We start from the raw sequence: 15601 nt of genomic DNA, 5'->3' as shown, positions 1-15601 counted from the left end.
GTGTGTGTATCTACATGCGTGTGTGTATCTACGTGTGTGTGTATCTACGTGTGTGTGTGTATCTACGTGTGTGTGTATCTACGTGTGTGTGTGTATCTACGTGTGTGTGTGTGTATCTCCGTGTGTGTGTGTATCTATGTGTGTGTGTGTGTATCTACATGCGTGTGTGTATCTACGTGTGTGTATCTACGTGTGTGTGTGTGCGTATCTACGTGTGTGTGTGTATCTACGTGTGTGTGTGTGTGTATCTACGTGTGTGTGTGTGTATCTACGTGTGTGTGTGTATCTACGTGTGTGTGTGTGTGTGTATCTACGTGTGTATGTGTGTGTATCTCCGTGTGTGTGTGTATCTACGTGTGTGTGTGTATGTGTGTGTATCTACGTGTGTGTATCTACGTGTGTGTGTGTGTGCGTATCTGTGTGTGTGTATCTACGTGTGTGTGTGTGTATCTACGTGTGTGTGTATCTACGTGTGTGTGTGTATCTACGTGTGTGTGTGTGTATCTACGTGTGTGTGTGTATCTACGTGTGTGTGTGTGTATCTACGTGTGTGTGTGTGTATCTACGTGTGTGTGTGTATCTACGTGTGTGTGTGTTTATCTACGTGTGTGTGTGTATCTACGTGTGTGTGTGTGTATCTACGTGTGTGTGTATCTACGTGTGTGTGTGTATCTACGTGTGTGTGTGTGTGTCTACGTGTGTGTGTGTGTATCTACGTGTGTGTGTATCTACGTGTGTGTGTATCTATGTGTGTGTGTATCTACGTGTGTGTGTGTGTATCTGTGTGTGTGTGTGTATCTACGTGTGTGTGTGTGTATCTACGTGTGTGTGTGTGTATCTACGTGTGTGTATCTACGTGTGTGTATCTACGTGTGTGTGTGTATCTACGTGTGTGTGTGTATCTACGTGTGTGTGTGTATCTACGTGTGTGTGTGTGTGTATCTACGTGTGTGTGTGTGTATCTACGTGTGTGTGTATCTGTGTGTGTGTGTATCTACGTGTGTGTGTGTGTGTATCTACGTGTGTGTGTGTGTATCTACGTGTGTGTGTGTGTTTCTACGTGTGTGTGTGTGTATCTACGTGTGTGTGTGTGTATCTACGTGTGTGTGTGTGTATCTACGTGTGTGTGTGTATCTACGTGTGTGTGTGTATCTACGTGTGTGTGTATCTACATGTGTGTGTGTGTATCTACGTGTGTGCGTGTGTATCTACGTGTGTGCGTGTGTGTGTGTGTGTATCTACGTGTGTGTGTGTATCTACGTGTGTGTGTGTCTACGTGTGTGTGTGTGTATCTACGTGTGTGTGTGTGTGTGTATCTACGTGTGTGTGTGTGTGTGTATCTACGTGTGTGTGTGTATCTACGTGTGTGTGTGTATCTACGTGTGTGTGTGTATCTACGTGTGTGTGTGTGTATCTACGTGTGTGTGTGTGTGTATCTACGTGTGTGTGTCTATCTACGTGTGTGTGTGTGTATCTACGTGTGTGTGTGTGTATCTACGTGTGTGTGTGTATCTACGTGTGTGTGTGTGTGTATCTACGTGTGTGTGTGTATCTACGTGTGTGTGTGTATCTACGTGTGTGTGTATCTACGTGTGTGTGTGTGTGTATCTACGTGTGTGTGTGTATCTACGTGTGTGTGTATCTACGTGTGTGTGTATCTACGTGTGTGTGTGTGTATCTACGTGTGTGTGTATCTACGTGTGTGTGTGTGTGTGTATCTATGTGTGTCTGTGTGAGGAGCGATAGTGTAGTGGTTAGCGCTACGCTGCGCTATGAACCTGGCGACCCGGGTTCGATTCCCGCTCACGGCCAACACCAGTGACGATTATCTGAACCGGTCCCGGGCCTCCCCTAAGTCGACTCAGCCTCAAATGAGTACCTGGTGCGGTGTGTAAACATCGCCACTAGGGAGACAAAGGTGGTCGGGCGTGGTGCTGGCCACCCACCCCCTTGTGTACCGTTCTGGCCTTCATAGGTGCTCGCTAACAGCACTTGCCCCTACAGTCTGTTACAGGCTATATGGGGGATCTTTGTGTGTGTGTCTACGTGTGTGTGTGTGTGTGTATCTACGTGTGTGTGTGTATCTACGTGTGTGTGTGTGTATCTACGTGTGTGTGTGTGTATCTACGTGTGTGTGTGTGTATCTACGTGTGTGTGTGTGTGTCTACGTGTGTGTGTGTGTCTACGTGTGTGTGTGTGTATCTACGTGTGTGTGTGTATCTACGTGTGTGTGTGTTTATCTACGTGTGTGTGCGTGTGTGTATCTACGTGTGTGTGCGTGTGTGTATCTACGTGTGTGTGTGTGTATCTACGTGTGTGTGTGTGTATCTACGTGTGTGTGTGTGTGTGTATGTGTATCTACGTGTGTGTAGGTGTGTGTGTGTATCTACGTGTGTGTGTGTATCTACGTGTGTGTGTGTGTGTATCTACGTGTGTGTGTGTGTGTATCTACGTGTGTGTGTGTATCTACGTGTGTGTGTCTGTATCTACGTGTGTGTGTGTATCTACGTGTGTGCGTGTGTGTGTATCTACGTGTGTGTGTGTGTATCTACGTGTGTGTGTGTGTATCTACGTGTGTGTGTGTGTGTGTGTATCTACGTGTGTGCGTGTGTGTGTGTATCTACGTGTGTGTGTATCTCCGTGTGTGTGTATCTACGTGTGTGTGTATCTACGTGTGTGTGTGTCTGCGTGTGTGTGTGTATCTACGTGTGTGTGTGTATCTACGTGTGTGTGTGTGTATCTACGTGTGTGTGTGTGTATCTACGTGTGTGTGTGTATCTACGTGTGTGTGTGCATCTACGTGTGTGTGTGCGTGTGTGTATCTACGTGTGTGTGTGTATCTACGTGTGTGTGTGTGTATCTACGTGTGTGTGTGTATCTACGTGTGTGTGTGTGTATCTACGTGTGTGTGTGTGTCTACGTGTGTGTGTGTGTGTCTACGTGTGTGTGTGTGTATCTACGTGTGTGTGTGTATCTACGTGTGTGTGTGTTTATCTACGTGTGTGTGCGTGTGTGTATCTACGTGTGTGTGCGTGTGTGTATCTACGTGTGTGTGTGTGTATCTACGTGTGTGTGTGTGTGTATGTGTATCTACGTGTGTGTAGGTGTGTGTGTGTATCTACGTGTGTGTGTGTGTGTGTATCTACGTGTGTGTGTGTGTATCTACGTGTGTGTGTCTGTATCTACGTGTGTGTGTGTATCTACGTGTGTGCGTGTGTGTGTATCTACGTGTGTGTGTGTGTATCTACGTGTGTGTGTGTGTATCTACGTGTGTGTGTATCTACGTGTGTGTGTGTGTGTGTATCTACGTGTGTGCGTGTGTGTGTGTATCTACGTGTGTGTGTATCTCCGTGTGTGTGTATCTACGTGTGTGTGTATCTACGTGTGTGTGTGTCTGCGTGTGTGTGTGTATCTACGTGTGTGTGTGTATCTACGTGTGTGTGTATCTACGTGTGTGTGTGTGTATCTACGTGTGTGTATCTACGTGTGTGTGTGCATCTACGTGTGTGTGTGCGTGTGTGTATCTACGTGTGTGTGTGTATCTACGTGTGTGTGTGTGTATCTACGTGTGTGTGTGTATCTACGTGTGTGTGTGTATCTACGTGTGTGTGTGTATCTACGTGTGTGTATCTACGTGTGTGTATCTACGTGTGTATCTACGTGTGTGTGTGTATCTACGTGTGTGTGTGTGTATCTACGTGTGTGTGTGTATCTGTGTGTGTGTGTGTGTAGGTGCGTGTTCAAGCGTCTCCGCTGGCTGGGCTCCAAGGCACTGTCCCAGCTGGCTGCATTGGCGTTCCTCTCGGTGTGGCACGGGCTGCACTCCGGTTACGCCATGTGCTTTTCCTTTGAGTTCCTCGTCGTCACTGTCGAGAAGCAGGCAAGACGACCCCACACGTCCTCTCCCCCCAATCCCCGCGTCTCCCCGTGTCTCTAGAAGTCTCCCAGTGTCTCTAGAAGTCTCCCCGTGTCTCTAGAAGTCTCCCCGTGTCTCTAGAAGTCTCCCCGTGTCTCTAGAAGTCTCCCCGTGTCTCTAGAAGTCTCCCCGTGTCTCTAGAAGTCTCCCCGTGTCTCTAGAAGTCTCCCCGTGTCTCTAGAAGTCTCCCCGTGTCTCTAGAAGTCTCCCCGTGTCTCTAGAAGTCTCCCCGTGTCTCTAGAAGTCTCCCCGTGTCTCTAGAAGTCTCCCCGTGTCTCTAGAAGTCTCCCCGTGTCTCTAGAAGTCTTCCCGTGTCTCTAGAAGTCTTCCTGTGTCTCTAGAAGTCTCCCTCAGTCTCTAGAAGTCTCCCCGTGTCTCTAGAAGTCTCCCCGTGTCTCTAGAAGTCTCCCCGTGTCTCTAGAAGTCTCCCCGTGTCTCTAGAAGTCTCCCCGTGTCTCTAGAAGTCTCCCCGTGTCTCTAGAAGTCTCTCCGTGTCTCTAGAAGTCTCCCCGTGTCTCTAGAAGTCTCCCCGTGTCTCTAGAAGTCTCCCCGTGTCTCCAGAAGTCTCCCCGTGTCTCTAGAAGTCTCCCCGTGTCTCTAGAAGTCTCCCCGTGTCTCTAGAAGTCTCCCCGTGTCTCTAGAAGTCTCCCCGTGTCTCTAGAAGTCTCCCCGTGTCTCTAGAAGTCTCCCCGTGTCTCTAGAAGTCTCCCCGTGTCTCTAGAAGTCTCCCCGTGTCTCTAGAAGTCTCCCCGTGTCTCTAGAAGTCTCCCCATGTCTCTAGAAGTCTCCCCGTGTCTCTAGAAGTCTCCCCGTGTCTCTAGAAGTCTCCCCGTGTCTCTAGAAGTCTCCCCGTGTCTCTAGAAGTCTCCCCGTGTCTCTAGAAGTCTCCCCGTGTCTCTAGAAGTCTCCCCGTGTCTCTAGAAGTCTCCCCGTGTCTCTAGAAGTCTCCCCGTGTCTCTAGAAGTCTCCCCGTCTCTCTAGAAGTCTCCCCGTGTCTCTAGAAGTCTCCCCGTGTCTCTAGAAGTCTCCCCGTGTCTCTAGAAGTCTCCCCGTCTCTCTAGAAGTCTCCACGTGTCTCTAGACGTCTCCCCTTGTCTCTAGAAGTCTCCCCGTGTCTCTAGAAGTCTCCCCGTGTCTCTAGAAGTCTCCCCGTGTTTCTAGAAGTCTCCCCGTGTCTCTAGAAGTCTTCCCGTGTCTCTAGAAGTCTCCCCGTGTCTCTAGAAGTCTCCCCGTGTCTCTAGAAGTCTTCCCGTGTCTCTAGAAGTCTCCCCGTGTCTCTAGAAGTCTTCCCGTGTCTCTAGAAGTCTCCCCGTTTCTCTAGAAGTCTCCCCGTGTCTCTAGAAGTCTTCCCGTGTCTCTAGAAGTCTCCCCGTGTCTCTACAAGTCTCCCCGTGTCTCTAGAAGTCTCCCCGTCTCTCTAGAAGTCTCCACGTGTCTCTAGACGTCTCCCCTTGTCTCTAGAAGTCTCCCCGTGTTTCTAGAAGTCTCCCCGTGTCTCTAGAAGTCTCCCCGTGTCTCTAGAAGTCTCCCCGTGTCTCTAGAAGTCTCCCCGTCTCTCTAGAAGTCTCCACGTGTCTCTAGACGTCTCCCCTTGTCTCTAGAAGTCTCCCCGTGTCTCTAGAAGTCTCCCCGTGTCTCTAGAAGTCTCCCCGTGTCTCTAGAATTCTCCCCGTGTCTCTAGAAGTCTCCCTCAGTCTCTAGAAGTCTCCCCGTGTCTCTAGAAGTCTCTCCGTGTCTCTAGAAGTCTCCCTCAGTCTCTAGAAGTCTCCCCGTGTCTCTAGAACTCTCCTCGTGTCTCTAGAAGTCTCCCCGTGTCTCTATAAGTCTCCCCGTGTCTCTAGAAGTCTCCCCGTGTCTCTAGAAGTCTCCCCGTGTCTCTAGAAGTCTCCCTGTGTCTCTAGAAGTCTCCCCGTGCCTCTAGAAGTCTCCCTCAGTCTCTAGAAGTCTCCCCGTGTCTCTAGAAGTCTCCCTCAGTCTCTAGAAGTCTCCCCGTGTCTCTAGAAGTCTCCCCGTGTCTCTAGAAGTCTCCCCGTGTCTCTAGAAGTCTCCCCGTGTCTCTAGAAGTCTCCCCGTGTCTCTAGAAGTCTCCTCGTGTCTCTAGAGGTCTCCCTCAGTCTCTAGAAGTCTCCCTCAGTCTCTAGAAGTCTCCCCGTGTCTCTAGAAGTCTCCCCGTGTCTCTAGAAGTCTCCCCGTGTCTCTAGAAGTGTCCCCGTGTCTCTAGAAGTCTCCCCGTGTCTCTAGAAGTCTCCCCGTGTCTCTAGAAGTCTCCCCGTGTCTCTAGAAGTCTCCCCGTGTCTCTAGAAGTCTCCCCGTGTCTCTAGAAGTCTCCCCGTGTCTCTAGAAGTCTCCCCGTGTCTCTAGAAGTCTCCCCGTGTCTCTAGAAGTCTCCCCGTGTCTCTAGAAGTCTCCCCGTGTCTCTAGAAGTCTCCCCGTGTCTCTAGAAGTCTCCCCGTGTCTCTAGAAGTCTCCCCGTGTCTCTAGAAGTCTCCCCGTGTCTCTAGAAGTCTCCCCGTCTCTCTAGAAGTCTCCCCGTGTCTCTACAAGTCTCCCCGTGTCTCTAGAAGTCTCCCCGTGTCTCTAGAAGTCTCCCCGTGTCTCTAGAAGTCTCCCCGTGTCTCCAGAAGTCTCCCTCAGTCTCTAGAAGTCTCCCTCAGTCTCTAGAAGTCTCCCCGTGTCTCTAGAAGTCTCCCCGTCTCTCTAGAAGTCTCCCCGTGTCTCTAGAAGTCTCCCCGTGTCTCTAGAAGTCTCCCCGTGTCTCTAGAAGTCTCCCCGTGTCTCTAGAAGTCTCCCTGTGTCTCTAGAAGTCTCCCCGTGTCTCTAGAAGTCTCCCCGTGTCTCTAGAAGTCTCCCCGTGTCTCTAGAAGTCTCCCCGTCTCTCTAGAAGTCTCCCTCAGTCTCTAGAAGTCTCCCCGTCTCTCTAGAAGTCTCCCCGTGTCTCTAGAAGTCTCCCCGTGTCTCTAGAAGTCTCCCCGTGTCTCTAGAAGTCTCCCCGTGTCTCTAGAAGTCTCCCCGTGTCTCTAGAAGTCTCCTCGTGTCTCTAGAAGTCTCCCCGTGTCTCTAGAAGTCTCCCCGTGTCTCTAGAAGTCTCCCCGTGTCTCTAGAAGTCTCTCCGTGTCTCTAGAAGTCTCTCCGTGTCTCTAGAAGTCTCCCTCAGTCTCTAGAAGTGTCCCCGTGTCTCTAGAAGTCTCTCCGTGTCTCTAGAAGTCTCCCCGTGTCTCTAGAAGTCTCCACGTGTCTCTAGACGTCTCCCCTTGTCTCTAGAAGTCTCCCCGTGTCTCTAGAAGTCTCCCCGTGTCTCTAGAAGTCTCCCCGTGTTTCTAGAAGTCTCCCCGTGTCTCTAGAAGTCTTCCCGTGTCTCTAGAAGTCTCCCCGTGTCTCTAGAAGTCTCCCCGTGTCTCTAGAAGTCTTCCCGTGTCTCTAGAAGTCTCCCCGTGTCTCTAGAAGTCTTCCCGTGTCTCTAGAAGTCTCCCCGTGTCTCTAGAAGTCTCCCCGTGTCTCTAGAAGTCTTCCCGTGTCTCTAGAAGTCTCCCCGTGTCTCTACAAGTCTCCCCGTGTCTCTAGAAGTCTCCCCGTCTCTCTAGAAGTCTCCACGTGTCTCTAGACGTCTCCCCTTGTCTCTAGAAGTCTCCCCGTGTTTCTAGAAGTCTCCCCGTGTCTCTAGAAGTCTCCCCGTGTCTCTAGAAGTCTCCCCGTGTCTCTAGAAGTCTCCCCGTCTCTCTAGAAGTCTCCACGTGTCTCTAGACGTCTCCCCTTGTCTCTAGAAGTCTCCCCGTGTCTCTAGAAGTCTCCCCGTGTCTCTAGAAGTCTCCCCGTGTCTCTAGAATTCTCCCCGTGTCTCTAGAAGTCTCCCTCAGTCTCTAGAAGTCTCCCCGTGTCTCTAGAAGTCTCTCCGTGTCTCTAGAAGTCTCCCTCAGTCTCTAGAAGTCTCCCCGTGTCTCTAGAACTCTCCTCGTGTCTCTAGAAGTCTCCCCGTGTCTCTATAAGTCTCCCCGTGTCTCTAGAAGTCTCCCCGTGTCTCTAGAAGTCTCCCCGTGTCTCTAGAAGTCTCCCTGTGTCTCTAGAAGTCTCCCCGTGCCTCTAGAAGTCTCCCTCAGTCTCTAGAAGTCTCCCCGTGTCTCTAGAAGTCTCCCTCAGTCTCTAGAAGTCTCCCCGTGTCTCTAGAAGTCTCCCCGTGTCTCTAGAAGTCTCCCCGTGTCTCTAGAAGTCTCCCCGTGTCTCTAGAAGTCTCCCCGTGTCTCTAGAAGTCTCCTCGTGTCTCTAGAAGTCTCCCTCAGTCTCTAGAAGTCTCCCTCAGTCTCTAGAAGTCTCCCCGTGTCTCTAGAAGTCTCCCCGTGTCTCTAGAAGTCTCCCCATGTCTCTAGAAGTGTCCCCGTGTCTCTAGAAGTCTCCCCGTGTCTCTAGAAGTCTCCCCGTGTCTCTAGAAGTCTCCCCGTGTCTCTAGAAGTCTCCCCGTGTCTCTAGAAGTCTCCCCGTGTCTCTAGAAGTCTCCCCGTGTCTCTAGAAGTCTCCCCGTGTCTCTAGAAGTCTCCCCGTGTCTCTATAAGTCTCCCCGTGTCTCTAGAAGTCTCCCCGTGTCTCTAGAAGTCTCCCCGTGTCTCTAGAAGTCTCCCCGTGTCTCTAGAAGTCTCCCCGTGTCTCTAGAAGTCTCCCCGTGTCTCTAGAAGTCTCCCCGTCTCTCTAGAAGTCTCCCCGTGTCTCTACAAGTCTCCCCGTGTCTCTAGAAGTCTCCCCGTGTCTCTAGAAGTCTCCCCGTGTCTCTAGAAGTCTCCCCGTGTCTCCAGAAGTCTCCCTCAGTCTCTAGAAGTCTCCCTCAGTCTCTAGAAGTCTCCCCGTGTCTCTAGAAGTCTCCCCGTCTCTCTAGAAGTCTCCCCGTGTCTCTAGAAGTCTCCCCGTGTCTCTAGAAGTCTCCCCGTGTCTCTACAAGTCTCCCCGTGTCTCTAGAAGTCTCCCTGTGTCTCTAGAAGTCTCCCCGTGTCTCTAGAAGTCTCCCCGTGTCTCTAGAAGTCTCCCCGTGTCTCTAGAAGTCTCCCCGTCTCTCTAGAAGTCTCCCTCAGTCTCTAGAAGTCTCCCCGTCTCTCTAGAAGTCTCCCCGTGTCTCTAGAAGTCTCCCCGTGTCTCTAGAAGTCTCCCCGTGTCTCTAGAAGTCTCCCCGTGTCTCTAGAAGTCTCCCCGTGTCTCTAGAAGTCTCCTCGTGTCTCTAGAAGTCTCCCCGTGTCTCTAGAAGTCTCCCCGTGTCTCTAGAAGTCTCCCCGTGTCTCTAGAAGTCTCCCCGTGTCTCTACATGTCTCCCTCAGTCTCTAGAAGTCTCCCCGTGTCTCTACAAGTCTCTCCGTGTCTCTAGAAGTCTCTCCGTGTCTCTAGAAGTCTCTCCGTGTCTCTAGAAGTCTCCCTCAGTCTCTAGAAGTGTCCCCGTGTCTCTAGAAGTCTCTCCGTGTCTCTAGAAGTCTCCCCGTGTCTCTAGAAGTGTCCCCGTGTCTCTAGAAGTCTCCCCGTGTCTCTAGAAGTCTCCCTCAGTCTCTAGAAGTCTCCCCGTGTCTCTAGAAGTCTTCCCGTGTCTCTAGAAGTCTCCCCGTGTCTCTAGAAGTCTCCCCGTCTCTCTAGAAGTCTCCCCGTGTCTCTAGAAGTCTCCCCGTGTCTCTAGAAGTCTCCCCGTGTCTCTAGAAGTCTCCCCGTGTCTCTAGAAGTCTCCCCGTGTCTCTAGAAGTCTCCCCGTGTCTCTAGAAGTCTCCCCGTGTCTCTAGAAGTATCCCCGTGTCTCTACAAGTCTCTCCGTGTCTCTAGAAGTCTCCCTCAGTCTCTAGAAGTCTTCCCGTGTCTCTAGAAGTCTCCGCGTGTCTCTAGAAGTCTCCCCGTGTCTCTAGAAGTCTCCCCGTCTCTCTAGAAGTCTCCCCGTGTCTCTAGAAGTCTCCCCGTGTCTCTAGAAGTCTCCCCGTGTCTCTAGAAGTCTCCCCGTGTCTCTAGAAGTCTCCCCGTGTCTCTAGAAGTCTCCCCGTGTCTCTAGAAGTCTCCCCGTGTCTCTAGAAGTCTCCCCTTGTCTCTAGAAGTCTCCCCGTGTCTCTAGAAGTCTCCCCGTGTCTCTAGAAGTCTCCCCGTGTCTCTAGAAGTCTCCCCGTGTCTCTAGAAGTCTCCCCGTGTCTCTAGACGTCTCCCCGTGTCTCTAGAAGTCTCCCCGTGTCTCTAGAAGTCTCCCTCAGTCTCTAGAAGTCTCCCCGTGTCTCTAGAAGTCTCCCCGTGTCTCTAGAAGTCTCCCCGTGTCTCTAGAAGTCTCCCCGTGTCTCTAGAAGTCTCCCCGTTTCTCTAGAAGTCTCCCCATGTCTCTAGAAGTCTCCCCGTGTCTCTAGAAGTCTCTCCGTGTCTCTAGAAGTCTCCCCGTGTCTCTAGAAGTCTCCCCTTGTCTCTAGAAGTCTCCCCGTGTCTCTAGAAGTCTCCCCGTGTCTCTAGAAGTCTCCCCGTGTCTCTAGAAGTCTCCCCGTCTCTCTAGAAGTCTCCCCGTGTCTCTAGAAGTCTCCCCGTGTCTCTAGAAGTCTCCCCGTGTCTCTACAAGTCTCCCCGTGTCTCTAGAAGTCTCCCCGTGTCTCTAGAAGTCTCTCCGTGTCTCTAGAAGTCTCCCCGTGTCTCTAGAAGTCTCCCCGTGTCTCTAGAAGTCTCCCCGTGTCTCTAGAAGTCTCCCCGTGTCTCTAGAAGTCTCTCCGTGTCTCTAGAAGTCTCCCCGTGTCTCTAGAAGTCTCCCCGTGTCTCTAAAAGTCTCTCCGTGTCTCTAGAAGTCTCCCTGTGTCTCTAGAAGTCTCCCCGTGTCTCTAGAAGTCTCCCCGTGTCTCTAGAAGTCTCCCCCGTGTCTCTAGAAGTCTCCCCGTGTCTCTACAAGTCTCCCCGTGTCTCTAGAAGTCTCCCCGTGTCTCTAGAAGTCTCCCCGTGTGTCTAGAAGTCTCCCCGTGTCTCTAGAAGTCTCCCCGTGTCTCTACAAGTCTCCCCGTGTCTCTAGAAGTCTCCCCGTGTCTCTAGAAGTCTCCCCGTGTCTCTAGAAGTCTCCCCGTGTCTCTAGAAGTCTCCCCGTGTCTCTAGAAGTCTCCCCGTGTCTCTAGAAGTCTCCCCGTGTCTCTAGAAGTCTCCCCGTGTCTCTAGAAGTCTCCCCGTGTCTCTGGAAGTCTCCCCGTCTCTCTAGAAGTCTCCCCGTGTCTCTAGAAGTCTCCCCGTGTCTCTAGAAGTCTCCCCGTGTCTCTAGAAGTCTCCCCGTGTCTCTAGAAGTCTCCCCGTGTCTCTAGAAGTCTCCCCGTGTCTCTAGAAGTCTCCCCGTGTCTCTAGAAGTCTCCCCGTGTCTCTAGAAGTCTCCCCGTCTCTCTAGAAGTCTCCCCGTGTCTCTAGAAGTCTCCCCGTGTCTCTAGAAGTCTCCCCGTGTCTCTACAAGTCTCCCCGTGTCTCTAGAAGTCTTCCCGTGTCTCTAGAAGTCTCCCCGTGTCTCTAGAAGTCTCCCCGTGTCTCTAGAAGTCTCCCCGTGTCTCTAGAAGTCTCCCCGTGTCTCTAGAAGTCTCCCCGTGTCTCTAGAAGTCTCCCCGTGTCTCTAGAAGTCTCCCCGTGTCTCTAGAAGTCTCTCCGTGTCTCTAGAAGTCTCCCCGTGTCTCTAGAAGTCTCTCCGTGTCTCTAGAAGTCTCCCCGTGTCTCTAGAAGTCTCTCCGTGTCTCTCGAAGTCTCCCCGTGTCTCTAGAAGTCTCCCCGTGTCCCTAGAAGTCTCCCCGTGTCTCTAGAAGTCTCCCCGTGTCCCTAGAAGTCTCCCCGTGTCTCTAGAAGTCTCCCCGTGTCTCTAGAAGTCTCCCCGTGTCTCTAGAAGTCTCCCCGTGTCTCTAGAAGTCTCCCCGTGTCTCTAGAAGTCTCCCCGTGTCTCTAGAAGTCTCCCCGTGTCTCTAGAAGTCTCCCCGTGTCTCTAGAAGTCTCCCCGTGTCTCTAGAAGTCTCCCCGTGTCTCTAGAAGTCTCCCCGTGTCTCTAGAAGTCTCCCCGTGTCTCTAGAAGTCTCCCCGTGTCTCTAGAAGTCTCCCCGTGTCTCTATAAGTCTCCCCGTGTCTCTAGAAGTCTCCCCGTGTCTCTAGAAGTCTCCCCGTGTCTCTAGAAGTCTCCCCGTGTCTCTAGAAGTCTCCCCGTGTCTCTAGAAGTCTCCCCGTGTCTCTAGAAGTCTCCCCGTCTCTCTAGAAGTCTCCCCGTGTCTCTACAAGTCTCCCCGTGTCTCTAGAAGTCTCCCCGTGTCTCTAGAAGTCTCCCCGTGTCTCTAGAAGTCTCCCCGTGTCTCCAGAAGTCTCCCTCAGTCTCTAGAAGTCTCCCTCAGTCTCTAGAAGTCTCCCCGTGTCTCTAGAAGTCTCCCCGTCTCTCTAGAAGTCTCCCCGTGTCTCTAGAAGTCTCCCCGTGTCTCTAGAAGTCTCCCCGTGTCTCTAGAAGTCTCCCCGTGTCTCTAGAAGTCTCCCTGTGTCTCTAGAAGTCTCCCCGTGTCTCTAGAAGTCTCCCCGTGTCTCTAGAAGTCTCCCCGTGTCTCTAGAAGTCTCCCCGTCTCTCTAGAAGTCTCCCTCAGTCTCTAGAAGTCTCCCCGTCTCTCTAGAAGTCTCCCCGTGTCTCTAGAAGTCTCCCCGTGTCTCTAGAAGTCTCCCCGTGTCTCTAGAAGTCTCCCCGTGTCTCTAGAAGTCTCCCCGTGTCTCTAGAAGTCTCCTCGTGTCTCTAGAAGTCTCCCCGTGTCTCTAGAAGTCTCCCCGTGTCTCTAGAAGTCTCCCCGTGTCTCTAGAAGTCTCCCCGTGTCTCTACATGTCTCCCTCAGTCTCTAGAAGTCTCCCCGTGTCTCTACAAGTCTCTCCGTGTCTCTAGAAGTCTCTCCGTGTCTCTAGAAGTCTCTCCGTGTCTCTAGAAGTCTCCCTCAGTCTCTAGAAGTGTCCCCGTGTCTCTAGAAGTCTCTCCGTGTCTCTAGAAGTCTCCCCGTGTCTCTAGAAGTGTCCCCGTGTCTCTAGAAGTCTCCCCGTGTCTCTAGAAGTCTCCCTCAGTCTCTAGAAGTCTCCCCGTGTCTCTAGAAGTCTTCCCGTGTCTCTAGAAGTCTCCCCGTGTCTCTAGAAGTCTCCCCGTCTCTCTAGAAGTCTCCCCGTGTCTCTAGAAGTCTCCCCGTGTCTCTAGAAGTCTCCCCGTGTCTCTAGAAGTCTCCCCGTGTCTCTAGAAGTCTCCCCGTGTCTCTAGAAGTCTCCCCGTGTCTCTAGAAGTCTCCCCGTGTCTCTAGAAGTATCCCCGTGTCTCTACAAGTCTCTCCGTGTCTCTAGAAGTCTCCCCCTGTCTCTAGAAGTCTTCCCGTGTCTCTAGAAGTCTCCCCGTGTCTCTAGAAGTCTCCCCGTGTCTCTAGAAGTCTCCCCGTGTCTCTAGAAGTCTCCCCGTGTCTCTAGAAGTCTCCCCCTGTCTCTAGAAGTCTTCCCGTGTCTCTAGAAGTCTCCCCGTCTCTCTAGAAGTCTCCCCGTGTCTCTAGAAGTCTCCCCGTGTCTCTAGAAGTCTCCCTCAGTCTCTAGAAGTCTCCCCGTGTCTCTAGAAGTCTCCCCGTGTCTCTAGAAGTCTCCCCGTGTCTCTAGAAGTCTCCCCCTGTCTCTAGAAGTCTTCCCGTGTCTCTAGAAGTCTCCCCGTGTCTCTAGAAGTCTCCCCGTGTCTCTAGAAGTCTCCCCGTGTCTCCAGAAGTCTCCCCGTGTCTCTAGAAGTCTCCCCGTGTCTCTAGAAGTCTCCCTCAGTCTCTAGAAGTCTCCCCGTGTCTCTAGAAGTCTCCCCGTGTCTCTAGAAGTCTCCCTCAGTCTCTAGAAGTCTTCCCGTGTCTCTAGAAGTCTCCGCGTGTCTCTAGAAGTCTCCCCGTGTCTCTAGAAGTCTCCCCGTCTCTCTAGAAGTCTCCCCGTGTCTCTAGAAGTCTCCCCGTGTCTCTAGAAGTCTCCCCGTCTCTCTAGAAGTCTCCCCGTGTCTCTAGAAGTCTCCCCGTGTCTCTAGAAGTCTCCCCGTGTCTCTAGAAGTCTCCCCGTGTCTCTAGAAGTCTCCCCTTGTCTCTAGAAGTCTCCCCGTGTCTCTAGAAGTCTCCCCGTGTCTCTAGAAGTCTCCCCGTGTCTCTAGAAGTCTCCCCGTGTCTCTAGAAGTCTCCCCGTGTCTCTAGACGTCTCCCCGTGTCTCTAGAAGTCTCCCCGTGTCTCTAGAAGTCTCCCTCAGTCTCTAGAAGTCTCCCCGTGTCTCTAGAAGTCTCCCCGTGTCTCTAGAAGTCTCCCCGTGTCTCTAGAAGTCTCCCCGTGTCTCTAGAAGTCTCCCCGTTTCTCTAGAAGTCTCCCCATGTCTCTAGAAGTCTCCCCGTGTCTCTAGAAGTCTCTCCGTGTCTCTAGAAGTCTCCCCGTGTCTCTAGAAGTCTCCCCGTGTCTCTAGAAGTCTCCCCGTGTCTCTAGAAGTCTCCCCGTGTCTCTAGAAGTCTCCCCGTGTCTCTAGAAGTCTCCCCGTGTCTCTACAAGTCTCCCCGTGTCTCTAGAAGTCTCCCCGTGTCTCTAGAAGTCTCTCCGTGTCTCTAGAAGTCTCGCCGTGTCTCTAGAAGTCTCCCCGTGTCTCTAGAAGTCTCCCCTTGTCTCTAGAAGTCTCCCCGTGTCTCTAGAAGTCTCCCCGTGTCTCTAGAAGTCTCCCCGTGTCTCTAGAAGTCTCCCCGTCTCTCTAGAAGTCTCCCCGTGTCTCTAGAAGTCTCCCCGTGTCTCTAGAAGTCTCCCCGTGTCTCTAGAAGTCTCTCCGTGTCTCTAGAAGTCTCCCCGTGTCTCTAGAAGTCTCCCCGTGTCTCTAGAAGTCTCCCCGTGTCTCTAGAAGTCTCCCCGTGTCTCTAGAAGTCTCTCCGTGTCTCTAGAAGTCTCCCCGTGTCTCTAGAAGTCTCCCCGTGTCTCTAAAAGTCTCTCCGTGTCTCTAGAAGTCTCCCTGTGTCTCTAGAAGTCTCCCCGTGTCTCTAGAAGTCTCCCCGTGTCTCTAGAAGTCTCCCCCGTGTCTCTAGAAGTCTCCCCGTGTCTCTACAAGTCTCCCCGTGTCTCTAGAAGTCTCCCCGTGTCTCTAGAAGTCTCCCCGTGTGTCTAGAAGTCTCCCCGTGTCTCTAGAAGTCTCCCCGTGTCTCTACAAGTCTCCCCGTGTCTCTAGAAGTCTCCCCGTGTCTCTAGAAGTCTCCCCGTGTCTCTAGAAGTCTCCCCGTGTCTCTAGAAGTCTCCCCGTGTCTCTAGAAGTCTCCCCGTGTCTCTAGAAGTCTCCCCGTGTCTCTAGAAGTCTCCCCGTGTCTCTAGAAGTCTCCCCGTGTCTCTGGAAGTCTCCCCGTCTCTCTAGAAGTCTCCCCGTGTCTCTAGAAGTCTCCCCGTGTCTCTAGAAGTCTCCCCGTGTCTCTAGAAGTCTCCCCGTGTCTCTAGAAGTCTCCCCGTGTCTCTAGAAGTCTCCCCGTGTCTCTAGAAGTCTCCCCGTGTCTCTAGAAGTCTCCCCGTGTCTCTAGAAGTCTCCCCGTCTCTCTAGAAGTCTCCCCGTGTCTCTAGAAGTCTCCCCGTGTCTCTAGAAGTCTCCCCGTGTCTCTACAAGTCTCCCCGTGTCTCTAGAAGTCTTCCCGTGTCTCTAGAAGTCTCCCCGTGTCTCTAGAAGTCTCCCCGTGTCTCTAGAAGTCTCCCCGTGTCTCTAGAAGTCTCCCCGTGTCTCTAGAA

The 15601-nt window shown here is 52.3% G+C and overlaps 1 protein-coding gene across 1 annotated transcript in view; it reads left to right on the top strand.

The window, feature by feature from the left end:
* The window catches only part of LOC116958284 (uncharacterized), a 60352-nt gene that overhangs the window by 20788 nt on the left and 23963 nt on the right, over positions 1–15601 (top strand). Inside the window, exon 5 of the mRNA XM_076056431.1 lies at positions 3733–3880. Within this exon, the coding sequence (XP_075912546.1) occupies positions 3733–3880 (148 nt within the window). The remainder of the gene's footprint in view (positions 1–3732; positions 3881–15601) is intronic.

The sequence above is a fragment of the Petromyzon marinus genome, chromosome 75 (assembly GCF_048934315.1).
Source record: "Petromyzon marinus isolate PM22_M1 ecotype Great Lakes invasive population chromosome 75, UKy_Petmar_22M1.pri1.0, whole genome shotgun sequence".
NCBI classification, from domain to species: Eukaryota; Metazoa; Chordata; class Hyperoartia; order Petromyzontiformes; family Petromyzontidae; genus Petromyzon; species Petromyzon marinus.
This window is presented reverse-complemented; position numbering and strand designations above follow the sequence as displayed.